The sequence below is a fragment of the Indicator indicator genome, chromosome 13 (assembly GCF_027791375.1).
Source record: "Indicator indicator isolate 239-I01 chromosome 13, UM_Iind_1.1, whole genome shotgun sequence".
Classification (NCBI taxonomy): Eukaryota; Metazoa; Chordata; class Aves; order Piciformes; family Indicatoridae; genus Indicator; species Indicator indicator.
The window spans coordinates 17,937,096-17,955,872 of record NC_072022.1 but is presented as its reverse complement, the minus strand read 5'-3'; the positions used below and the strand labels follow the sequence as shown (position 1 = coordinate 17,955,872).

Here is an 18,777-nt window from a genome sequence, read left to right as displayed (position 1 = left end):
GGGAAAGAAACACTTTCACATGGTGTGAACATCCACATGGAGTTATCGGCTGGAAGAGATGCCATGAGCTGCAGTTTAGCTGACATTTGGACTAGTTCAGTCTGAGACCTTGGAAAGCCCATGTTCATTTTCGCTCACAAGTGTCTAGCATGAGCTTGAGAAAGTCTGTGTTGCCTTTATCTGCACCCTGTGAAGGGATGCTCTAAGGGCTGGCAGGCAGGCATGACTTTTGACAGACCTCTGGGTCAGTTGTGCAGGTTTTCCTTGATACTACCCTGTGCATGACTTCACTGAACAATGTCTCTTGTTTTTTTTACCCTTGCAGGGCAGATTGCACCTCCCAGCCATCTGATCAGGGTGGAAGGGAACAGCCATGCCCAGTACGTAGAAGACCCCATCACCGGGAGGCAAAGTGTGCTGGTCCCCTATGAGCCACCCCAGGTATGTTTTGAGCTTAGGGTGTTTGCATCCCAGCACACAAAAGGGTGGGGGTTGTAACCTTAATCAAAGGAGTTGGGATCCTGTGCTTTCCCCATCTTCATCACAATGAAATTGTTTTTTGCCTTTTTGTCAGAAATGAGCTTTTAATCACCCTCTTTATCCCTTGAAAGCAGGGGTTCTTAATTTCTTCAAAGAAAGCTTTATGGTGGGGCCTATGTTGAGCGAGGCTGATTGTAGCACAGCTGTGGAAGTACAAGAGAAGAGGCAGGAAAAAGCACAACTTTCCATCCACCATCTGTTCTGCTCATGTTCTTTGCCTCATTCAGGTTGGTACGGAGTTCACAACAGTCTTGTACAACTTCATGTGTAACAGCAGCTGCGTGGGAGGTATGAATCGTCGCCCGATCCTCATCATTGTGACACTGGAAACTAGAGAGTAAGTAATGCTTCACAAGTGTAGCCTTTTGCTTGGAAGGTGGCATTCTGGCTCCTCTTCAACTGAGGGCAGCATTGCATATCCTTAGGAACAGTTTGATGCAAAGGGCCATAAGATATGTTTCCAATCTTTGCACGTGGCAGCAGCCCAACACCTGGGACATCTTGAGGGGGAAATGGGAGGTTTGGGTCTGTCTGTGCATAGTCTGGTATGAAGCTGCATCATAGAATCAAGCAGGTTGGAAGAGACCTCCAAGATCATCCAGTCCAACCTATCACCCAGCCCTAAGCAATCAACTAGACCATGGCACTAAGTGCCTTATCCAGGCTTCTCTTGAACATCTCCAATGATGGTGACTCCACCACCTCCCTGGGCAGCCCATTCCAATGGGCAATCTCTCTCTCTGTGAAGAACTTCCTCCTCACATTCAGCCTGTACCTCCCCTGGCACAACTTGAGACTGAAGGATGCTGCTGGCCCACATCAGAGCTGCCATCTGACATTTCCTCTCACCTCTCTTCATAGCGGGCAAGTCTTGGGCCGCCGATGTTTCGAAGCCCGCATTTGCGCTTGCCCAGGCAGAGATCGCAAAGCAGACGAGGACAGCATCCGCAAGCAGCAAGTCTCTGACAGCACAAAGAATGGTGATGGTACGAAGCGCCGTAAGTAGCTGGCAGAGCTGGGCAGATGGCAAACCTTGCTGTCACTGGGTGCAAGAGTGACCCTGCTGCTTGTGCTGTGGGAATGGAGTGGTGCTGCGCATGGGCTTGGAGGCAGAAGGGCATGAGATGTCTGTTGTCCCAGAGTCAATCAGCCTGAAACTGAGCTGGTGTTCACAAACAGCGTTTGACAGTCTGGGCTTGTGGGCTTCCTTGCAGCACTGCCTGTAGTGGTTGAAGAGGGTATTTATTTGCCACTCTTAAGGCATATGACTGGAACTCTGTAACGACTTTCTGAACCTTTACTGCCTCTTTGAGACTGCTGTCATTTTCTGATCCTCCTAGCCAGTGTCTTGTGCTGTGGCATGCGTCTTCCAGCTACCTACAAGGCTTTAGATTACCACTGCATGCAGACCCTGCTGTGCATTGGAGGTGCTCTGGCAAGTGGCCTCTCTTCTCTACAGAGTGTAATGTAAGAAGGAAACTCAGCTTTGGTTTCCAGCATCTGCTCAGTGATGGCACCAGGCTGAACAACAAGGCAGCAGGTTTTAACAGGTGGCAGACTGGAAGAGGACTTTGCTTTCACAGTGAATTGTGCCTGCTTCCTACTTGTTTTCTTGTCTTTGTGGATCACTTATCCACCAGCAGCTCATGAGTACTGTTATACCAAAGTTCACAGTCTCTACTCCAGAGGGCCAGTGCTTGTTCTAGATACACTTTGCTGGGCTTTTGCCAGTACTTCTTGGTGTTTCTCCAAGCAGTGTGGCCACCCAATATCTGCAAAGTTGTCTGCTTTATGGATCAGGAGCTGCAGACACAACTGGCTCTGAAGTGGCTCAGAGAGAGACCCTTCCAAAGCACTGCAGATCTGAACTCACCATGCACTTCCTATCTCTTTAGTATCTCTCTTTTTCTTTTACCCTTTTTCCCTTTTCTTTTTTTAATGAGCTGCTTTTGGGGGTTCTTTCAGCTTTTCGACAAGGAACTCATGGCATACAGATGACATCTATCAAAAAAAGGCGTTCCCCGGATGATGAGCTCTTATATTTACCAGTGAGTTCTCTCTTTCTTTACATTTACCCTATGTTTAATAACTTCCTCAGTGACTGGAGGCAAATTAGGTGCTTATCTAGAGCTCAGAGAGAACTGAGGATGGGATGTGGAATTTTTTTTTACTTGAAGATTCTCAGAGCTACCTATTTTATGTATGTATTTCAGACAAAAAAATATTAAACCCTCCATTAGCTGCTGCTGGAGAATGGCTTGTGCAAGGCATATGAGAATATCCCAGTGGATCTATCTGTCCTGATGGAAGTATTGTTGTGGAGACCTCATTGGGTTTTCTCCTCTGTTATTTATGAGTCTCTGGTGCTTGAGTTTTCTCTATAGATAACGAGTGTCATCTCACTGACAAAGGTGGATGCTTCTGTGGCTTTTATATCTATTTCCTTTGTAATGTAGTGACAGAAGTAGAATGCACTCTAAGTGCAGGATCATAAAGGGCAAGAAGTCTCTGTAGTTGATTGTTCAGCTACTCCCTCATGAGTCATATTTAGTTGGATATGTTACAAACCATGTTCTATCCAGAGGAAAAGCAAGATACAAATTCAAGCCTTTTTCCTCAAGGCATGTAAGATTCAGCACCAGATCTGTTTATATCTGTGACAGGCAAAGATATTTTTTGTCTAACAGATTGAATCAGAATATTACTTTTGGTTGGCCTTGATTTACACTGAGCCATACGACAACCCCAAGATGTGCCTTAGCCTACAGTGTCAGATTATTGCTCTTCAATATTATCTGCTACACCTCTTGCACAAGGCTTATTGGTTTTATTGTGTGTGTATCTTATATAAATGAGTATTTAGTTTAGTTGATTTGATCTAGAACTTGTTAAGGTAGTTGTCACTAAGGACCACAGATGCAGTCCTATAAGACTTTTCTCTCCTTTCCTTTTCCTATGGTCCAGGTGAGGGGACGGGAGACATATGAAATGCTACTAAAGATCAAAGAGTCCCTGGAACTAATGCAGTACCTTCCCCAGCACACGATTGAGACCTACCGGCAGCAGCAGCAACAGCAGCACCAGCACTTGCTCCAGAAGCAGTGAGTATTGAGTGTGCTTTGTGTGACTGCTTGAGTGACCTGTGCAGTGAAGACAGTGAGGAAAGGGGAGAGAGGAGAGAGACACAGAAGGCTTCGGCACAGTTGCTCATAGGGAGGTGGTGCTCAACCAAGGGCCGCATAAGTGTGAAGAAGTGCAGTGGAGCAATTCTTTCCAACAGCTTGGCTGCTTGTTAACCCCATGGCAAGAGCTGGTAAAAAGTTATGCCAGGAATTTGTCCAAACCCAGGTTTCTGTACAGAACTTGAGCGACTGATTTTGAGATCCAGAATTCACGATCTGTGCAATGGGACAAAGCAGTCCTCTTTCCTCAAGCACGCATCCTGACTGCTTACAAGGTCCCTCTTTGCTCTTTCATCCCACACAATTAATCTCCTGGCCTCAGAAGGTGAAGGATAACAGGCTCAGTGCCTCCTTTCTGACTTCCAGATGGAGCCCAGGGCCCAGAGCACCCAGGCAGTGACACCGAGCAGCCCAAAGGCAGAAACCTGCCACATGTGTCTGCCTGAGCTAGGGAGTGCAGAGTGGGTGTGCTCTTCTCTCATCTGCAGATGAGCAACAAACCTTGCCTGTGCCAAAGTATCCATCTCAGCATCTTATTAAGAGCATGTGGAGCTGAGACTCTGAGCAGCAACTTTGAGTGCTTGAATCATACTGCTTTATGTCTCTGGTGCTGTTGGAAGGCTGGAGTCCTGATGGGACATAAATGTTGTAGGTTCTTCAGCTACAGAATAGGAAGCTGAAAGTCAGAAGTGAGGGTGAAACACAACAATTACCTTGTGACCAGTGTCTTTCTACATGTGCACTCCTAAAGTGTTTTTAAAAACAGTACTTTGTCACTGACTCTCCATGCTGGGCATGAGAAACTTTCCATCCGGGTGCACATAGTCCCTATCTGAACTCATCTGGCAGGGCTGCACCAGGATTCCTTTGGGTGGTGTAATTGCCAGGAGAATGGGGAGAAGAAGGGCCAAGTGAGTGTCTGGTTTCCATTTGTCCCCTCTGTTCCCAAAGCTTTGCAGTTGCAGAGACTTGGTCAGAGAATGACTTCCCAGACAGAGGGTGAGCAGTGTCGTTCACGGGCATTGCTTCACCTGCTGTATCGGGTGACACAAAATCGCCGCCCGGGCTGTAGGTAGCCGCCAGCGGTAGTGCTCAGGATCTTGTGCGTTCCTGCTGGTAAGCTCACGCGTCAGGAGGCTGTGGGCATAACTCATTCCTCTGCAGAGGTTAGTGTGAGGCCAAGGCACCACATAAGTCCCACTTGAGCCCATGGGGATTTATTTTGGTGCCTTGGCCTTGTCTCAGGACTTCTGCAATACCACGGCTTTCTGCCAGTTCTCTGCATGTGTTCACATTTCGACCTGTGTGTTTTTAGTGTCAGCTGGAGTCTTGTGGAGGTGTGAAAAAAAGCTTTGTGCCAAAATGGCTGGAACATCCAGGGGCTCTAGACTTTTTTTTTTTTTCCCCTCTTCATGGCACTTCATTCTCATTATTTCTTTTAATCAGTTATCTGCCCTGCTTGTATATGCTATAGCTTATGTTTATTAGCTCCTAGGCATTGTGGCCTCGGTGCGCTCAGCTGCCTGTCTTCAAAGCTCCACCTGAACTACAGCCATTTCAGTTAAGAAATGGTTTTGTAAGCAGAAATGGACAGCAGCAGATGACAGCTTTCTCTTGGTGCTGACAGTTGCTTTGCTATAACTACTGTTTTCATTCTTCCTATATCAATAGGATGGGTTCCTGGCAACTGAGGTTGGTATTTGTGTTACCTTTAAAACCAGCATGTATATGTCCAGCCATTTAATTTAAATGAAACATCTTTCAGCATGTCTTCTGGCACTTGTCCAGTTATATACTCATTTTTCTCAGCTGCTGACTGTGCTCAGATACTGAGGAGAAAGATTAAGAGCTTTTAAGGATGCCAGGAGTGGGGAGAAAAATAACTTTCAGTGTTTGCCCAGAGCTGCTGCAGTTGTCTCTGCTGACAGCCTGCCATCAAGTGGAGTCCCCTGTGCTGAAATAGATGTTCAGGCAATAGCTTCTTACATGCAGTTGGGTTTTGGTCGTTTCCCCTAGATAATCCAGGGTATGACTTGATTTCTGATGCAGTGTGTTCAGGGAAGAGGGGAATTTAGACTGGCCAAACTCAGCAGCATGGTGACTCTTTTGCAAGTCTGTTCTAGCTTGAGAAGATAATGCCTTTCACTTTATAAGTAGGGAGGTACTTTCTAAGATTTTATTTGCTTTTGTTCAAAGTGTTTATTAAAACTGGGAGCTAGGAAAGTGCATAGGCAGTGACCAAGTTCAAATGTGTAGGAAGCTGTAGGTCCTAGCAGGGCTCTGTGGGGCTGGGATGTTTCTGAGTTGTCTTTCGCAATTTCCTTTCAAAATGGAGCTGCACTCACATGTGCTCTACAGTCAAACCTTGATGGAGGAATTTTCTTGGGGTTTTCTTCAGTTTACTTTTCTAAGCCATGGTTAACGTGGAAAAGCTGTCTTGGCGTGTGGGAAGAAGTTTCCAATTCATTTGTACAACATTGAAATCTTTCTTATTTTTGAAGAGTAGGAAAAGCAAGGATGAGTTTATTATAGTGAAAGGTAGTTTTAAAAATATGTCATCTTGGAAAACAACTGCTTTCATGCACATACAGACCAGCATTGCAGGCCAGCAGATGCAACTGCCTTACTCTTCTGGAATAAAAAGGATAAATCTGGTGACAGTCAGAAAGCTTTGTGTCCCACAGGATGAGCAATATACTGCAGTATTGCACATTATGCCAGATCACAATCATTCTCTGTCTCATCTCCTCTCTCTGTTTGCTCCTTTGTGCATGGTTTTCTCCTATTTATTATGTCAAACGCCTTCATGATCACAGGTGGGAAGCTGGATTTTTTTTTTTCTGCAGGTTCTGTTCTTCCTTTTTCACTGCCAAATCCCAGGACCCATACTTGAACAGCAGTACACATTTTTATTTAGAAGACTTCTTTTTCATGGTCTGCCACTAGTTGTTTTAAACATGGATTTGCCAGAAAGATGCCTGCTGTCAGAGATACCAGAGGTAGCCTGTGCTTCATTGGGCAGGAAAGGTTTCTTTTGATACTCTATTGTGAATTATGTTTCCTGTTAATATTCCCAGGGAGTATCTGTGCAGTCTTTCAGGATTTTCACTGGAAAATATTTTTTCATGTTCAGCAAAATTTCCTGTCTGGGTTTCACACTGCTGAGCAGTTTTCAGATCATTCTTTATTGAAATAAACTGTAGCATAGAATTATTGAATACCTCAAAGTGGAAGAGACCCATAAGGATCATCAAGTTCATCTGACTGAAGAGTTTTCACAGTCTTCCAATAGATAGCAAGAAGAGGACTCTTTTGTCCAAATGGGATCTTATATCCTAGCAAATGTTTCTGTCATATCAGCAGGGCTGCAGCTACCAACCCCTTAGCTGCTTTGCAATCTGGTAAGCATCACAGCTTACAGGAATTACATAAGTGAATTATCACAGAGCTAAGCTATCCAGTGCCTGGAGTACTCCATCTGAGATGGGAATTGCAAGGATCCCAGTGCTTGCTGTTGGGGGGGGGGCTGGCGAGGAAGATATTCTTCATATTGCCACCTACTTATTCTCATTTTTTGATATGGAAACTGAGAGTGGATTTTTGCATGATTTGGTTTGGTTTTGCAGTGCTGTGCTTCTATGCATTGTGAACTTCAAGCACTTGGATAGCTTTCTCGTTAGAGAAAATTGTCATGGTGAGAATAAGCAAGAAAAAGTGTAGGATTAGGTGTATGAAGATGTGCTGCATTCACTTTGGCTCTGAGGGTATGGTACCTTCAGCATCCTCTGGCAATCCCAGGGACTCCTCGGCTTTAGTGCAGAGGGCTCCCCAGCTTTGAAAATGGGAATAGTTGAGATGTAATCACTATGATCCTTTCACAGCAGACATCATCTTCTCTCCCTAGAGCCGACTTCTGGTTTTTAAGTAATTGAAGTGGGTTCAGTGGAAGCTGCTTCTCTCTGTTTTCCTTTTGGCTATGTGATTTTTTTTTCTGCTCATATTTGTTGCTGGAGACAGTATTGGGGCACCATTTGCACCCACGAGACTGGCATATGGAAATCAGATTTCCCTATCAACTAATTGATTTCTCTTCTTTGCCAAGCACTTGCTTCTATCTGGGGCTTTCCAGCTTTTGAAATCTTTTTGTCACATACCATCACTTTATGTGCTGAGACACCTGATTTTTTTCCTCCTTCAAAGCCCCTACTGTGATCATGAAGGTGGAAAGTGTCTATTTCTCTCTCTGTGGTTGGTGAAGGGTCCTGTACATTCACCTTTTCTTTTCTCTGGTTCCTTCTCTACAGTCTCCTTTCGGCCTGCTTCAGGAGTGAACTCACGGACTCAAGGAGAGATCCTCCCAAACAGACTGATGCCATCCTAAAACATTCCAGCCCCCCAAACCCATCAGTATATCCATAAACTGAGCTGGTGGGATCACTTTGCCTGGCTGGCAGGACTAGGAACAGTGGGGCAAACACAGAGCCTGATAGCAACAGAGTGAATAGTGAGAGTAATCTTCTGAAGGGACTCAAACTTTGCAAAAACAACAGACATTTCTACAGACCTCTTAGCTGTAGCCCATAGCATTGGGAGGTCAGGAACAACAATGTTCTGTCCTGGTGTAATGTTTTCTTCCTGTTTTTGTAACTTGTTGATATTCTTTCCTCTTATCTCTGTATTTGTGGAACTCGGAAAAGTTTCTCTGAGCAGGTCTCAATTTCAAAATGCCTCTTCTGTTGTTAAAATTAAATGTGTTCATGGATTGAGGGGGATGGGAAAGGGGTGTGTTTTCAACAGTCTATCATAGTCATTTTGACTTGTTTTTAATGCTGGTCATGCAGTAATAGTGCAAGTAGCCAATGTATTTGTACTGCCGGACAGAGGGAGGTGATTATATGAACTGGCACAATTGTATTTCACTTTTCCTGTAGAAGTTCTTACTACCACTTTCTGATCTTTAAGATCTGATCCAAAATACATAAAATTGTAGGGAAGAATGAGTGAATTTGACTTTGAAGGAGCACTGCTGTCATTAATCCAGCTTTGCTGAACTTGGGAAGGTCACTCCTAACTCTGTGAGCTGAGTCAAGGGGTGGGCTGAGTTGTACAAGGTAAATGCAAGGCTGAAGATTTTGTGTAATGACATTCATGTGTTCAGTGTCCCTCTGCAGCTGAAGTTGTAAAGGGCAGTGTCCAAAACTGCTCCTTGCCCTACCTGTGAAAAAGAGGTTGAAGCTTGCCCCTTTCCTTGCAGATGTTCAGGAGTTATTAGATGTTGCCTTAGAGTTCTAACCAATGCTACTGCATTTTACCCCCTTGCTACAAGTATCAATGTTTAAAAGAAAGCTGTGCCAGCATACCTTGAAGTTGACTCAGCCAAGTAGCCTCAGGCAATGATCACCTTGTCTATTAATGCTGCAACCAGTGACTTTTGCTTAGTGCCCATGAAGTGCATCCTGGATCAATACTGATGGGGACCTGTGTGCCTGCAGTGCAGTCCATGCTGGATTTAACTGGGGCAGGTGCATACCCAGCTCTGACACACTTGCAGTTACACACAGCCTGAAGAGAAGATGCCTCCCAAATGCAGAGTGGGCCTCCTGGCCACCCACCAAGACAAAAAGCCTGATGCAGTGGGAGAAGACTCTTATCTCTGAACATCACATCATCTGCTTCCAGGCAGCAGAGCTGTGATCTGAGCAGGTGATGACTCGTACTAACGTCTCCTGTGAAAGCCATGTCCTATCTCTGAACACCTTTTTTGTTGTCTTAGAAAGACTTGTTCTACCATAGCAGTGTGTGAGGGGATGGCTGATGGAGAAGAGCCCCAAAAATTGTCACTGAGTATAAATAATAACTAATTAAATACTGCCAGTGACTGTTTCATACAGTTACAGCTCAACCGTTGTTTCTCATGTAAAGCTAGCTAAACTAAGTGCCTCTTTACTTTGCCTGGAAACTTCAGGTAGTACTTGGAGATAACAAAGCATTTACTCTGTGCATTTCTATTTGGGAGAAGAAAGGTGAGAGGTGTGCATCTCAACAGCAAATGCTCCTCAGGCACAGAATGATGCTTTGCAGCATCAGGCTGCCCTTTCAATGAGGGTTTGTACCTGTATCTTGGTCTTGTCTGCTTTTGGATGGAAATACTGCAGCAGGGACACACTAATCTGTATGTAGACCTCCGCTTCAGGGCCTCTCCACCAGCAAGTTTGAAGATGCAGCCCACCAGAAGATCCAAGGCAGCCACAGCCTCTGCTGGGAGATTCCGGTTCATTATCTAGTCTGACCTCTAGGAAATCTCTTGTACCAATAGAGCACCTGGGACTTCTACCAAACAATACTGTAAATTATTTAGATCACTCTGTCCTCTGGAAAAGCTTTTACAGGCAAGGAGGTTAAAAGAAAGAGGATGATGACAGTGCACCTGGTCTTAATGGTGACTCAATGGTTGTGTTAGATGACACATTTTTATCAAACAATCTGGAACTGGAGGCAATTGTGGTTTTTATAGTCTGTCCTCTGCAGATAAAAGAAGAAGACTTTTCCCTTGCTGTCTTTTGATTGTCTCATTGTCATCTCTGGAGCTTCAGAAATGTAAGCTTTTTTTTTTTTAGGAATCGCCAAGTGGACTAATGGGACCTTATCAGTCAGGCAGGCTGTATCAGTCTGTGTCAACTAGCTGATGTATATCCACTTCCTGTATCATAGCTCCATTCCCTGGAAAGAATCCACTGCTTGCCTTGGGAAATTCCCATACCTGAGATCTAAGGGGCATCATTATTGCCACCCTTGTCCATGTGCTGTAACTGCTGTCAGCCTAGTAACCAGCAGGGCTCCTCCTTTCTATGCTCCCAGCCTAGTTACCAAGCCTACAGACCATTTGTGTGGCTGAAGAGATGCCCTATTGCTTGCTTTGGAATAGCAGATGTTTGAGATGTGGAGAGCAAAGACATTTCTCTGCTTTTTAGTGCCTGCTTCATGGGCCTTCAGAGTAGATGATCTCAACTAAGCATCACCCATGTCGCTCTTGTGCCATTGCTAGACTACATCAGTGACATCCCAGTGCTATGTAGCCCACTGGACAGCCTTACTTGCAAAAAACATTGCCAATAGGCAGATTGACCATCTGTGAACTTGGGATAGAATCCTTACTGTAAGGAAAGGCAGGACCTAAACTGGACAGCTTTGATTCCACTTGGGTCTCCCTGCATTGTGATAAATCTAGGTCTTCAGGGATAGCAAACTGTAGGCATAGGGGCTTGAGTGAAATCTTGAAAACTCTGAGCCTGAGCTGCCCTACTCTTGCACTTAATAAAACTTTGATGTCATTTATATTAAGGCTGCTTACATGGCAGTGTGCTTATCTAATGTGAACCAAGACTCTGGGACTTGTCTACTCAATCAGGTCTGTCCAAGCAGTTTCTTAACTCTGTTGAAGGGCTGCTATCCAGTGAGCTGAGAAAGCACAGAACTGTATAAGGTAACCTATGAACTGAACTATGCTTTGTATGTGGGAGAAGGAAGTTCTTTCCTGACCTCTTGAGATGATCAGTGTATGCCTTGAAGGTGATTGCACTCATATGAGCTTGCATAACTACAAATGTTAGTGGCTAAATAATTACATGGCCTCTTGAAGTGAGAAAAATCACTTGCAGAATGTGACTCAGTGCCTTTTGTATCAGACTGTTCCAAGAAGTATAATGGGCTTTTAATTGAAGTCCTTATACCTTGATATTAAAATGCATTTCATTGGCATTGAGATCAAAGAAATGGTAATGCTCCTACTTCTAATCTTTCTTGAGACATAGCAAGTATAATTTTAATGAAAACCACTGTGCATGACATTCTTACAATACCTGTTTAAAAAAAAAAAAAATAATTTAGAAGGGGGGAAAAAAAAGGCAATATATTTTAAAATGAATCCTCAAACACCATGTAGTCTGTGTGTTTAACACCAAAAAGATTTTCATGTGTTTCTGAGGCTGTTGCTATATTGATGTGTGACATTAATTTTCAATAAAATTTTGCATCTTGGGACTCTTCTTTGGCTCAATGGCTTTCTCTCAACCTTTTATATGTGTGCTTATGTGATAGAATACTTTAGCTGAAACAAGTATGAGATAAAAATGCTTTTGTTTCCTGATTTATTCACTTGAGCTTGATTGTTTTAATTGATTCTTATGAGGACAAATGAGATAAGAAGTCCTTAAGCTATATGTTAAAGCACATTTGTTTCCCAAAGTGTAGGGTGCTTTGAGTTGGCTTGTGTTTGCTCCATTGTTGGTTGGTTTTGGCTGGTTTCTTGGTTTGTAGTTGTTTTTTTGTTGTTTTTTTTTTTAACCTCCAAATTAATATGTAGTGTCCTAACTAGCTTGAGATCACTGCTGGTGGTGGAAAAGGCAAAATTAGGCCCACTATTGACCTCCTTTCAGAATTTTGTTTCATAGCAGCAGGCATTCTTTAAAATTAAAAAAAAAAAAAAAACTTTACTAAAGACCTCTCTGAATAAAATTAACTATTTTTGGGTAGGCCTTTGATTTGATTTGGGATTTCGCTGTGCACATGGTGACATCCTTGCTTACCTATTGTGCAGATGCAGAAGCTCCTTAGGTTAACGCTGATGTCAACCTGACTTGAACTTCATGGCTGGCCTCAACTTTTATAATTGGTGAACTGAAACCTCAGATCTGAATCATTCCCTTCACCCTGAAAAGTTGGGTCTGAACCTCATGGCTTGATTTTGCTTCCCCTTGGGAGTTGCTTCCATTGATATTAATTTGTGAAGCTTCTTGAGCTTTCCACTTCCTTGAGTCTATGAAGTTTGCTGGATCTCGTCCTACATCTTCACTGCCAAAGGACAGTTCACACCCTTCTTTCTGTACCTCCTGTAATTGTGTAATTAGGTAACATTTCTTCAGGGCCTTAGATACCCCAGCCTGTTAGCATAGATGTTTTCTCCACCCAACACTGCAAGTCTTAAAAGCGCAGGAAGATGGAGACAATGTAATTGCATGAAACTTGACCTTGAGTGCTGAAGGTTTTAATAAATCATCTAGGAATAAGCCTTTTCTTCCCTTTACACTTTGCTTATTTGAAGTAACAATTATTCTTTTTGTATAGAAAGAAAGCCAGTTCCCAGGAATTAGTGTAACCAGTTATGCCCAGATGAACAAGTTTCCCAATGGGAAATAAGATGAGAATGTGCCCTTGCACATTCACCATGGGGTCACCATAATATAGCTGAACCAAGTGCCAACCCAAGGGTATGTTGCTTGGGAAGTGTGCCCCATTTCCCAGCACCTTTGCCCATCTTGCAAAGCTCCTAGGCGTGAAGGAGAGAAAAACCTGCTCTCCTGTGGCATGATAGTGCTCTGCCAGTAGTGCTGTTGGACCCACTTTAATGACCATTTTCTGCATATCCCAAATAAGACCCCACTCCAGATGGGATGCCTCAGCTGTAACTTGAGCTGGGAGCTGGGCTGGCATTCAGAAGCAGTCTGGTCTTCATGCTCTGGATCGCTTACAAGGAGGGATTGCAGCTGGGATCCTTGGGGCTGGGCAGGGGGTAGGTCACCAGCAAGCCTCTCTGGCCTGATTCATGGATACACTGGATAGAGTTTGGGGCTGTCTGGACTTGAGGGAGGTTAGCGCTGTTGTTGAGTGCTAGTAGAAATCTGATCCTTTTTGCAAGCAGCCTGCAGGGTTTAGATACCAGATTCTTTTTCACACTAGCAAAAGCTGCATGTCTGTGCCCCAGGCAGCTCTGACCCTCTCTCAGTAGTGATCCTTAAGGTGTATTGAGTCTGTCTTGTGCAAACAGCCTCTGTCCTATACACACCTGATAACATGAGTTGATAAGAATTTTGGAGAAACCAAGGTGGTAAGTGTGACTTGATCTGAAAATTAGTTCTTCAGTTAAGTTTTAGGGGTACTTAGGATGGTTTGAGATGGCTTCTGCTTACCAAAAGTGTCCCTGGCCACACAGAGAACTTAACTTAAAAATACTTTTTTTTGAGTTTTGGCAGCTGTTTGCTGGCTTTGTGTATGATCTTTTCAACTAAAAAGCTCACGTACAAAATATTCCTCAAGTAAAAAATTGGAACTGAAAGTGAAGCTTCCCTTTGTCAGTATTTCACCATTTGCTTTTTAGAACTTTCCAAGATATTTTGGCATTGAATTCCCTGCTCAGTCTCTCTCCAATGACCTTTATCTGTGATGCTCCCACAGTGTCAGTAATTTCCTTAGCAGTAGCTCACAACTGCCATAAGCATCCAGGCCCTTGGATGTGTACTTTTAACAAACAACTGCTGTGATTCCTGTCCTAATGTCTCTTTGATTTGCAGGACATCTATGCAGTCACAGTCATCCTACGGCTCCAACTCTCCACCACTTGGCAAAATGAACAGCATGAACAAGCTGCCCTCGGTCAGCCAGTTAATTAACCCTCAGCAGCGCAATGCCCTGACCCCAACCACCATCCCTGACGGCATGGGAACCAACAGTAAGAAACCTTCACTCCTTTTTCTCCTGTTCCATGCATGCTCCCCACTAGTTTGGACAAGGAGACTTGGCATCTCCAAGTGGCTAGTGTTAAGCTGAGGAGCCTGGAATCATTCTCTGGCAATGTGCAGAGCCAAAGATTTCTCGCTGCTGTGCCATAAGGCAAGTCTTCAGCATCCTGCTCTAAGCCTCACAGGGGCAAACAGACACCTCTTACTGCAGATCTGGCTGGCTGTGCTGTCATCTGTCTTTCAAGCCTTGTTTTTTCTTTCTTTCCCAGCAGAGGAGATGCAAATATTAGCAAAATTTTCCCCTTGGTTCAATTAAGACACTTGTTAGCTTCAAAGGAAATACCTACATTTTGCAGCTCTCTAACCTGCTTCATCCTGGCTGCTGAAAAGTGCCCAGCAGCCCTGTAAATCTGGGATGACAGACATGGTTCTGGGGGCTGAGTTTTGTTATTTTGGGGTTTTTTAATTTCAAAAGCACTGGACTCTTGCCCACACCTGTTGCTGATCCCCTTCGGGTACTCCCAGTGTCTCTGAAAACAAAGCTGTTTGCCTTCTGTATTGGGTTACTCTGCTGGCTCTGTCCCGCTCCCCCCCTGCAGCAGGGAAAGCCGAGACCAGGCTTGCTTAGGTTTCTCCTAAGCCTGTTTGTAAGAGAAGGTGACATGACAGCACTGTTGACAGTTGCTCCAGTGAAGGGAAAGTTCCTGAAGGACTGTCTGTCATCTGGTCCTTGTGCAGTCATTGCAACTCTGCCTGAAATTCCCTGTGAGCTTGCTCCATGTGGGGCTTTGCTGAGGATTTAAGGCTGCTTCAGCTGTGGGTCCTGTCCTTTGGTGCTGTGCAGGGGGCAAAGAGTGGTCTGGGGATGCCTGGGTAACAATGTGCTCCTCCTTCTCTCCTCCAGTTCCCATGATGGGCGCCCACATGGCCATGACCGGCGACATGAATGGCCTCAGCCCCACGCAGGCCCTGCCTCCTCCCCTCTCCATGCCTTCAACATCCCACTGCACCCCCCCTCCTCCATACCCCACAGACTGCAGCATTGTCAGGTGAGCGGCAGCAGGCTGCCTGGCGCACGCTTCCCACACACAGGGAGTGGAGGCCTCCTGTCGGGAGCCTGAAGGGTCCTGCCAGCTCCCTTGCCCCATTCACTTGGAGCACTGGACATCGAGCCTCAAACCTTCACCTCTGAAAACCAGAGACAAACAGGGATGTTAGGACTGCAAGAAAGCTGAGACATGCAGCATCTGTTGGACTGATGAAGCTGTGGGTGTCAGGCAGTCTTGCCAAAGTTTCTCTTTTTCCTTCTTTTTTTTCTTTCATTTTCCTCTTTGCTTTCCTTTTTTTTTTTCCTTTTTTCTTCTTCTTACTTTTTCTTTTCTTTTTATTTTATTTTTTTCTTTCAGTTTCCTCTTCTGGCTTTCCTTTCCTCCACTTTTTACTTTCCTTTTAACTTTTTCTTTCTCCTTTTATTTTTTTTTTTCCTTCCCCTTTGACCACTCAACAAGCCATAGCTGGGGTCAGAAGCTCCTTCACGAGATCAAATATATTTTTATCTTTTACACTTAGGGAGGAATGTGCTACTTGAAGTACTTTGTGTGCATGATGGGTCTGAGCCCTAGCCCTTGCTGTAGATTCTCTATCCATGTAGCAAGCTGCCACACCCTCAGCCACCTTCTGGGTGAAGTAACTTGGCAGGAGGGTACAGGTGAACCTTTATGCCTCAAGATACAGGCTGTCTAGCCCCAGCTCTTGATTAAGGCAAGGTGCTGCCACAAGGGCTGTCTGCTAGGTGCCAAACTGAAGGACTCCCTCATTTGTTTGATGTGGCAGAGATGTGGCTTGCTGGCCTGGGATGTCTTGGAGAAGGTCAAGCCAAGGGTGATAGCTTTGTTTCCTGTTGCTGCAGGTTGGCTGAGTGTTTGGTTTTTCTGTGGTTTGGGCTGTTGCAGCCAGGGTGATCCTTTTTTCTCTCTCCATCCTTCCTTCCTCCTCTGCAGCTTCTTAGCGAGGTTGGGCTGCTCATCCTGTGTGGATTATTTCACGACCCAGGGGCTGACCACCATCTATCAGATTGAGCATTACTCCATGGATGTAAGTAATTCCTCACCATTTCCTTTGTTTGCACTCTTGGCCCTGCTGTAGGAACAGGTCAGAAATCCAGACTCAGTATATTTTTATACTGTTAGTTTGATAAAGGCTGTTGCACAGAATACTCACTGTGAGGTGAAGAGAGGCTGGACTTGGCCAGAAGTGTAACTCCTCGCCTGGCACAGAGAAAGAGTGTCTCCACCTCCCCTCAACTCCCTGTTTTAGCCCCAAAGTGGCCCCAATCCACAGGCCTGTTAATTCTGCAAGGCTTGGTTTCAGTTTACACCTCTCTGAAACACCTCATGCCCTGGCAGAAAAGTAGGCTTTCCAGAAGTGGTCTGCGTTTTTGCCTCCCTGCTTCTGTTTTCTGGACTTACCTTAATGATCTTCCCTTGCCACTGGCATCTCAGCCCAGGTGGTTTTTGGATCTTGCATGGCTTTTGCTGCAGGGTTGCTGCTTTCTCTCCTGTGCCATTGCTCTCTTCAGAGCTGGCTGTCCCATGTTTTTTGCCCTGAGACTTTGCAAAGCTGTGGTGCTTATGTTTCTTAGCTTGGGCTGTCTTCCTTCTACTGCTAATCTAGTTAGGAAAGCTGACCCAAATTAACCAAAGCTGGTTGCCAATTTTTTTCAGAAGCTGATATCTTGTTTCGCAGGGTTTAAGTATTACTTCCCTCAGGTACCGCACCAGAGATGATGGGGCTTCAAAGTCCAAGTTTTCTAAAGTTATTTGTCTGTTTTTAGGTTTTGGTTGGGTTCAGGTAATTAAAGCAGTTCCTATGGAGTTAGAGCTTCAAATAGTGGAGCTTAGAATGAATTCTAAAATCCTTTCTCAGGTTTTGAAATAAACACATTTTCAAAGCCATTGAACTTCTGCAGCGCAGCATCACCCACCACAGACAACCAGCAGATCTCCCTAAGGTTGTCTTGGAGGCCTTGCAAGTCCACTCAAACATCTAGCTTTAGGTCACTGTGTCTTATGCATGAATGTGTGTTTTGTGTAACTTCAAAACAGACCTTGTGACACTAGTTCTTGCTGCCTTATGGCTACACGTGCTTGTTCAGAAGTGAACCACTGCTTTCCAGATTAGTGGTTTGTCTTCTACAGTTTGTTGTGGCCACTTGGATTTTAGCAACTTCTTTAGTTAATAGGCATTTGTAGGGTGGCCTGGAGGCTGCTTTTGCTCCTGGAGCCCAGCTTGCTCAGGGATTGTCATGTTAAGCCCTCCACTTTACCTTGCAGGATCTGGTGAGCCTCAAGATCCCAGAGCAGTTCCGCCATGCCATCTGGAAGGGTATCCTGGACCACCGGCAGCTCCATGACTTCTCCTCCCCTCCCCACCTCCTGCGCACCCCCAGTGGCGCCTCCACCGTCAGCGTGGGCTCCAGCGAGACGCGGGGGGAGCGAGTCATCGATGCGGTCCGCTTCACGCTCCGGCAGACCATCTCCTTCCCGCCTCGCGATGAGTGGAACGACTTCAACTTCGACATGGATGCTCGCCGCAACAAACAGCAGCGCATCAAGGAGGAAGGGGAGTGAGCCCTGCAGACTCCACTCCACCCCGCCTCAACCATGAACTGCTCAGCCCTTCATTTGTCTTCCTTCTGCTCGGTACTGCGCCCTTGGACGAAGGGCAGAGGGAACCTTCTTGCCTACTCATGCTAGGTTTTGCCCTTGATGCTGTCTAGGTCATACTTCTGGACCATGACCTCCACGCCAGCTCTTGCAAGGGGAAGAGCTGAGTGAAGGGAGGAGGTGGGTGGTGTTTCCCTGAAAGCTGTTGACCTTCTCAAGAAGGTGTTGTTCTTGTTTCATGTTTTCTTTTGGGGAGAGGTCTTCTTTTCTTGACTTTTGCATTCTCACACACCTTGTGTGGGCATCCTGACCTGCAATATTGTCTCTCTCATTCAGCAATCCTACTTTGAAAAGCAGGAAGGTTCAAATATATATATATATTTTATTTTTTTTTAAGCCAAAAACTCCCACAACCTATCCCAAAACCAAATGCAAAACCCCCGAAGCCACCAAACTTTGAACTGTCAGTTCATCCAAAAAATAAATGGGAATCGGTCTGCTGAACGTTGCACTTAAACAGCCTCTTCCCACGGAGCTGAGTGCTCTGTTCATGTGTAATATTCTCCAGCGGAGACAGCACGTGCACTTTGCTGGGCAGGCCAGCACTTACAGCCACCTGCAACCCACTTTCTCTTTTCCCTTGCCTTCTCTGGGAAAAACAAACCTGCTGTCTCTTCTTGTTTTGAATTTACATCCATGTGTATGTCCTGGCTTGCTTATTTCAGAATATAAATGCAGATACAACCATTGGTCACTCTTGAATTCTGCCCTTCACCCAGCCTTTAGCCATGCCATACTACTACTGACATTTAAGCTAGAGATTTAGGTTTTGCCACATACGCAGCCTGGTTAGTTAAGCATAAGGATTTGCCTACC

The 18,777-nt window shown here is 45.1% G+C and overlaps 1 protein-coding gene across 2 annotated transcripts in view; it reads left to right on the top strand.

Annotated features, from left to right (window-relative positions):
* Nucleotides 1–17,865, top strand: part of TP63 (tumor protein p63) — a 105,879-nt gene extending 88,014 nt beyond the window's left edge. The window contains exons 6-14 of one of the 2 annotated variants that reach the window (XM_054386284.1): nt 326–441; nt 768–877; nt 1,402–1,538; nt 2,506–2,588; nt 3,505–3,641; nt 14,069–14,226; nt 15,141–15,285; nt 16,237–16,330; nt 17,569–17,865. In XM_054386284.1, coding sequence (XP_054242259.1) covers nt 326–441; nt 768–877; nt 1,402–1,538; nt 2,506–2,588; nt 3,505–3,641; nt 14,069–14,226; nt 15,141–15,285; nt 16,237–16,330; nt 17,569–17,865 — 1,277 coding nt within the window. The remainder of the gene's footprint in view (nt 1–325; nt 442–767; nt 878–1,401; nt 1,539–2,505; nt 2,589–3,504; nt 3,642–14,068; nt 14,227–15,140; nt 15,286–16,236; nt 16,331–17,568) is intronic. The other variant, XM_054386285.1, reaches the window with a different exon arrangement.
* Nucleotides 17,866–18,777: the final 912 nt, after the last annotated feature.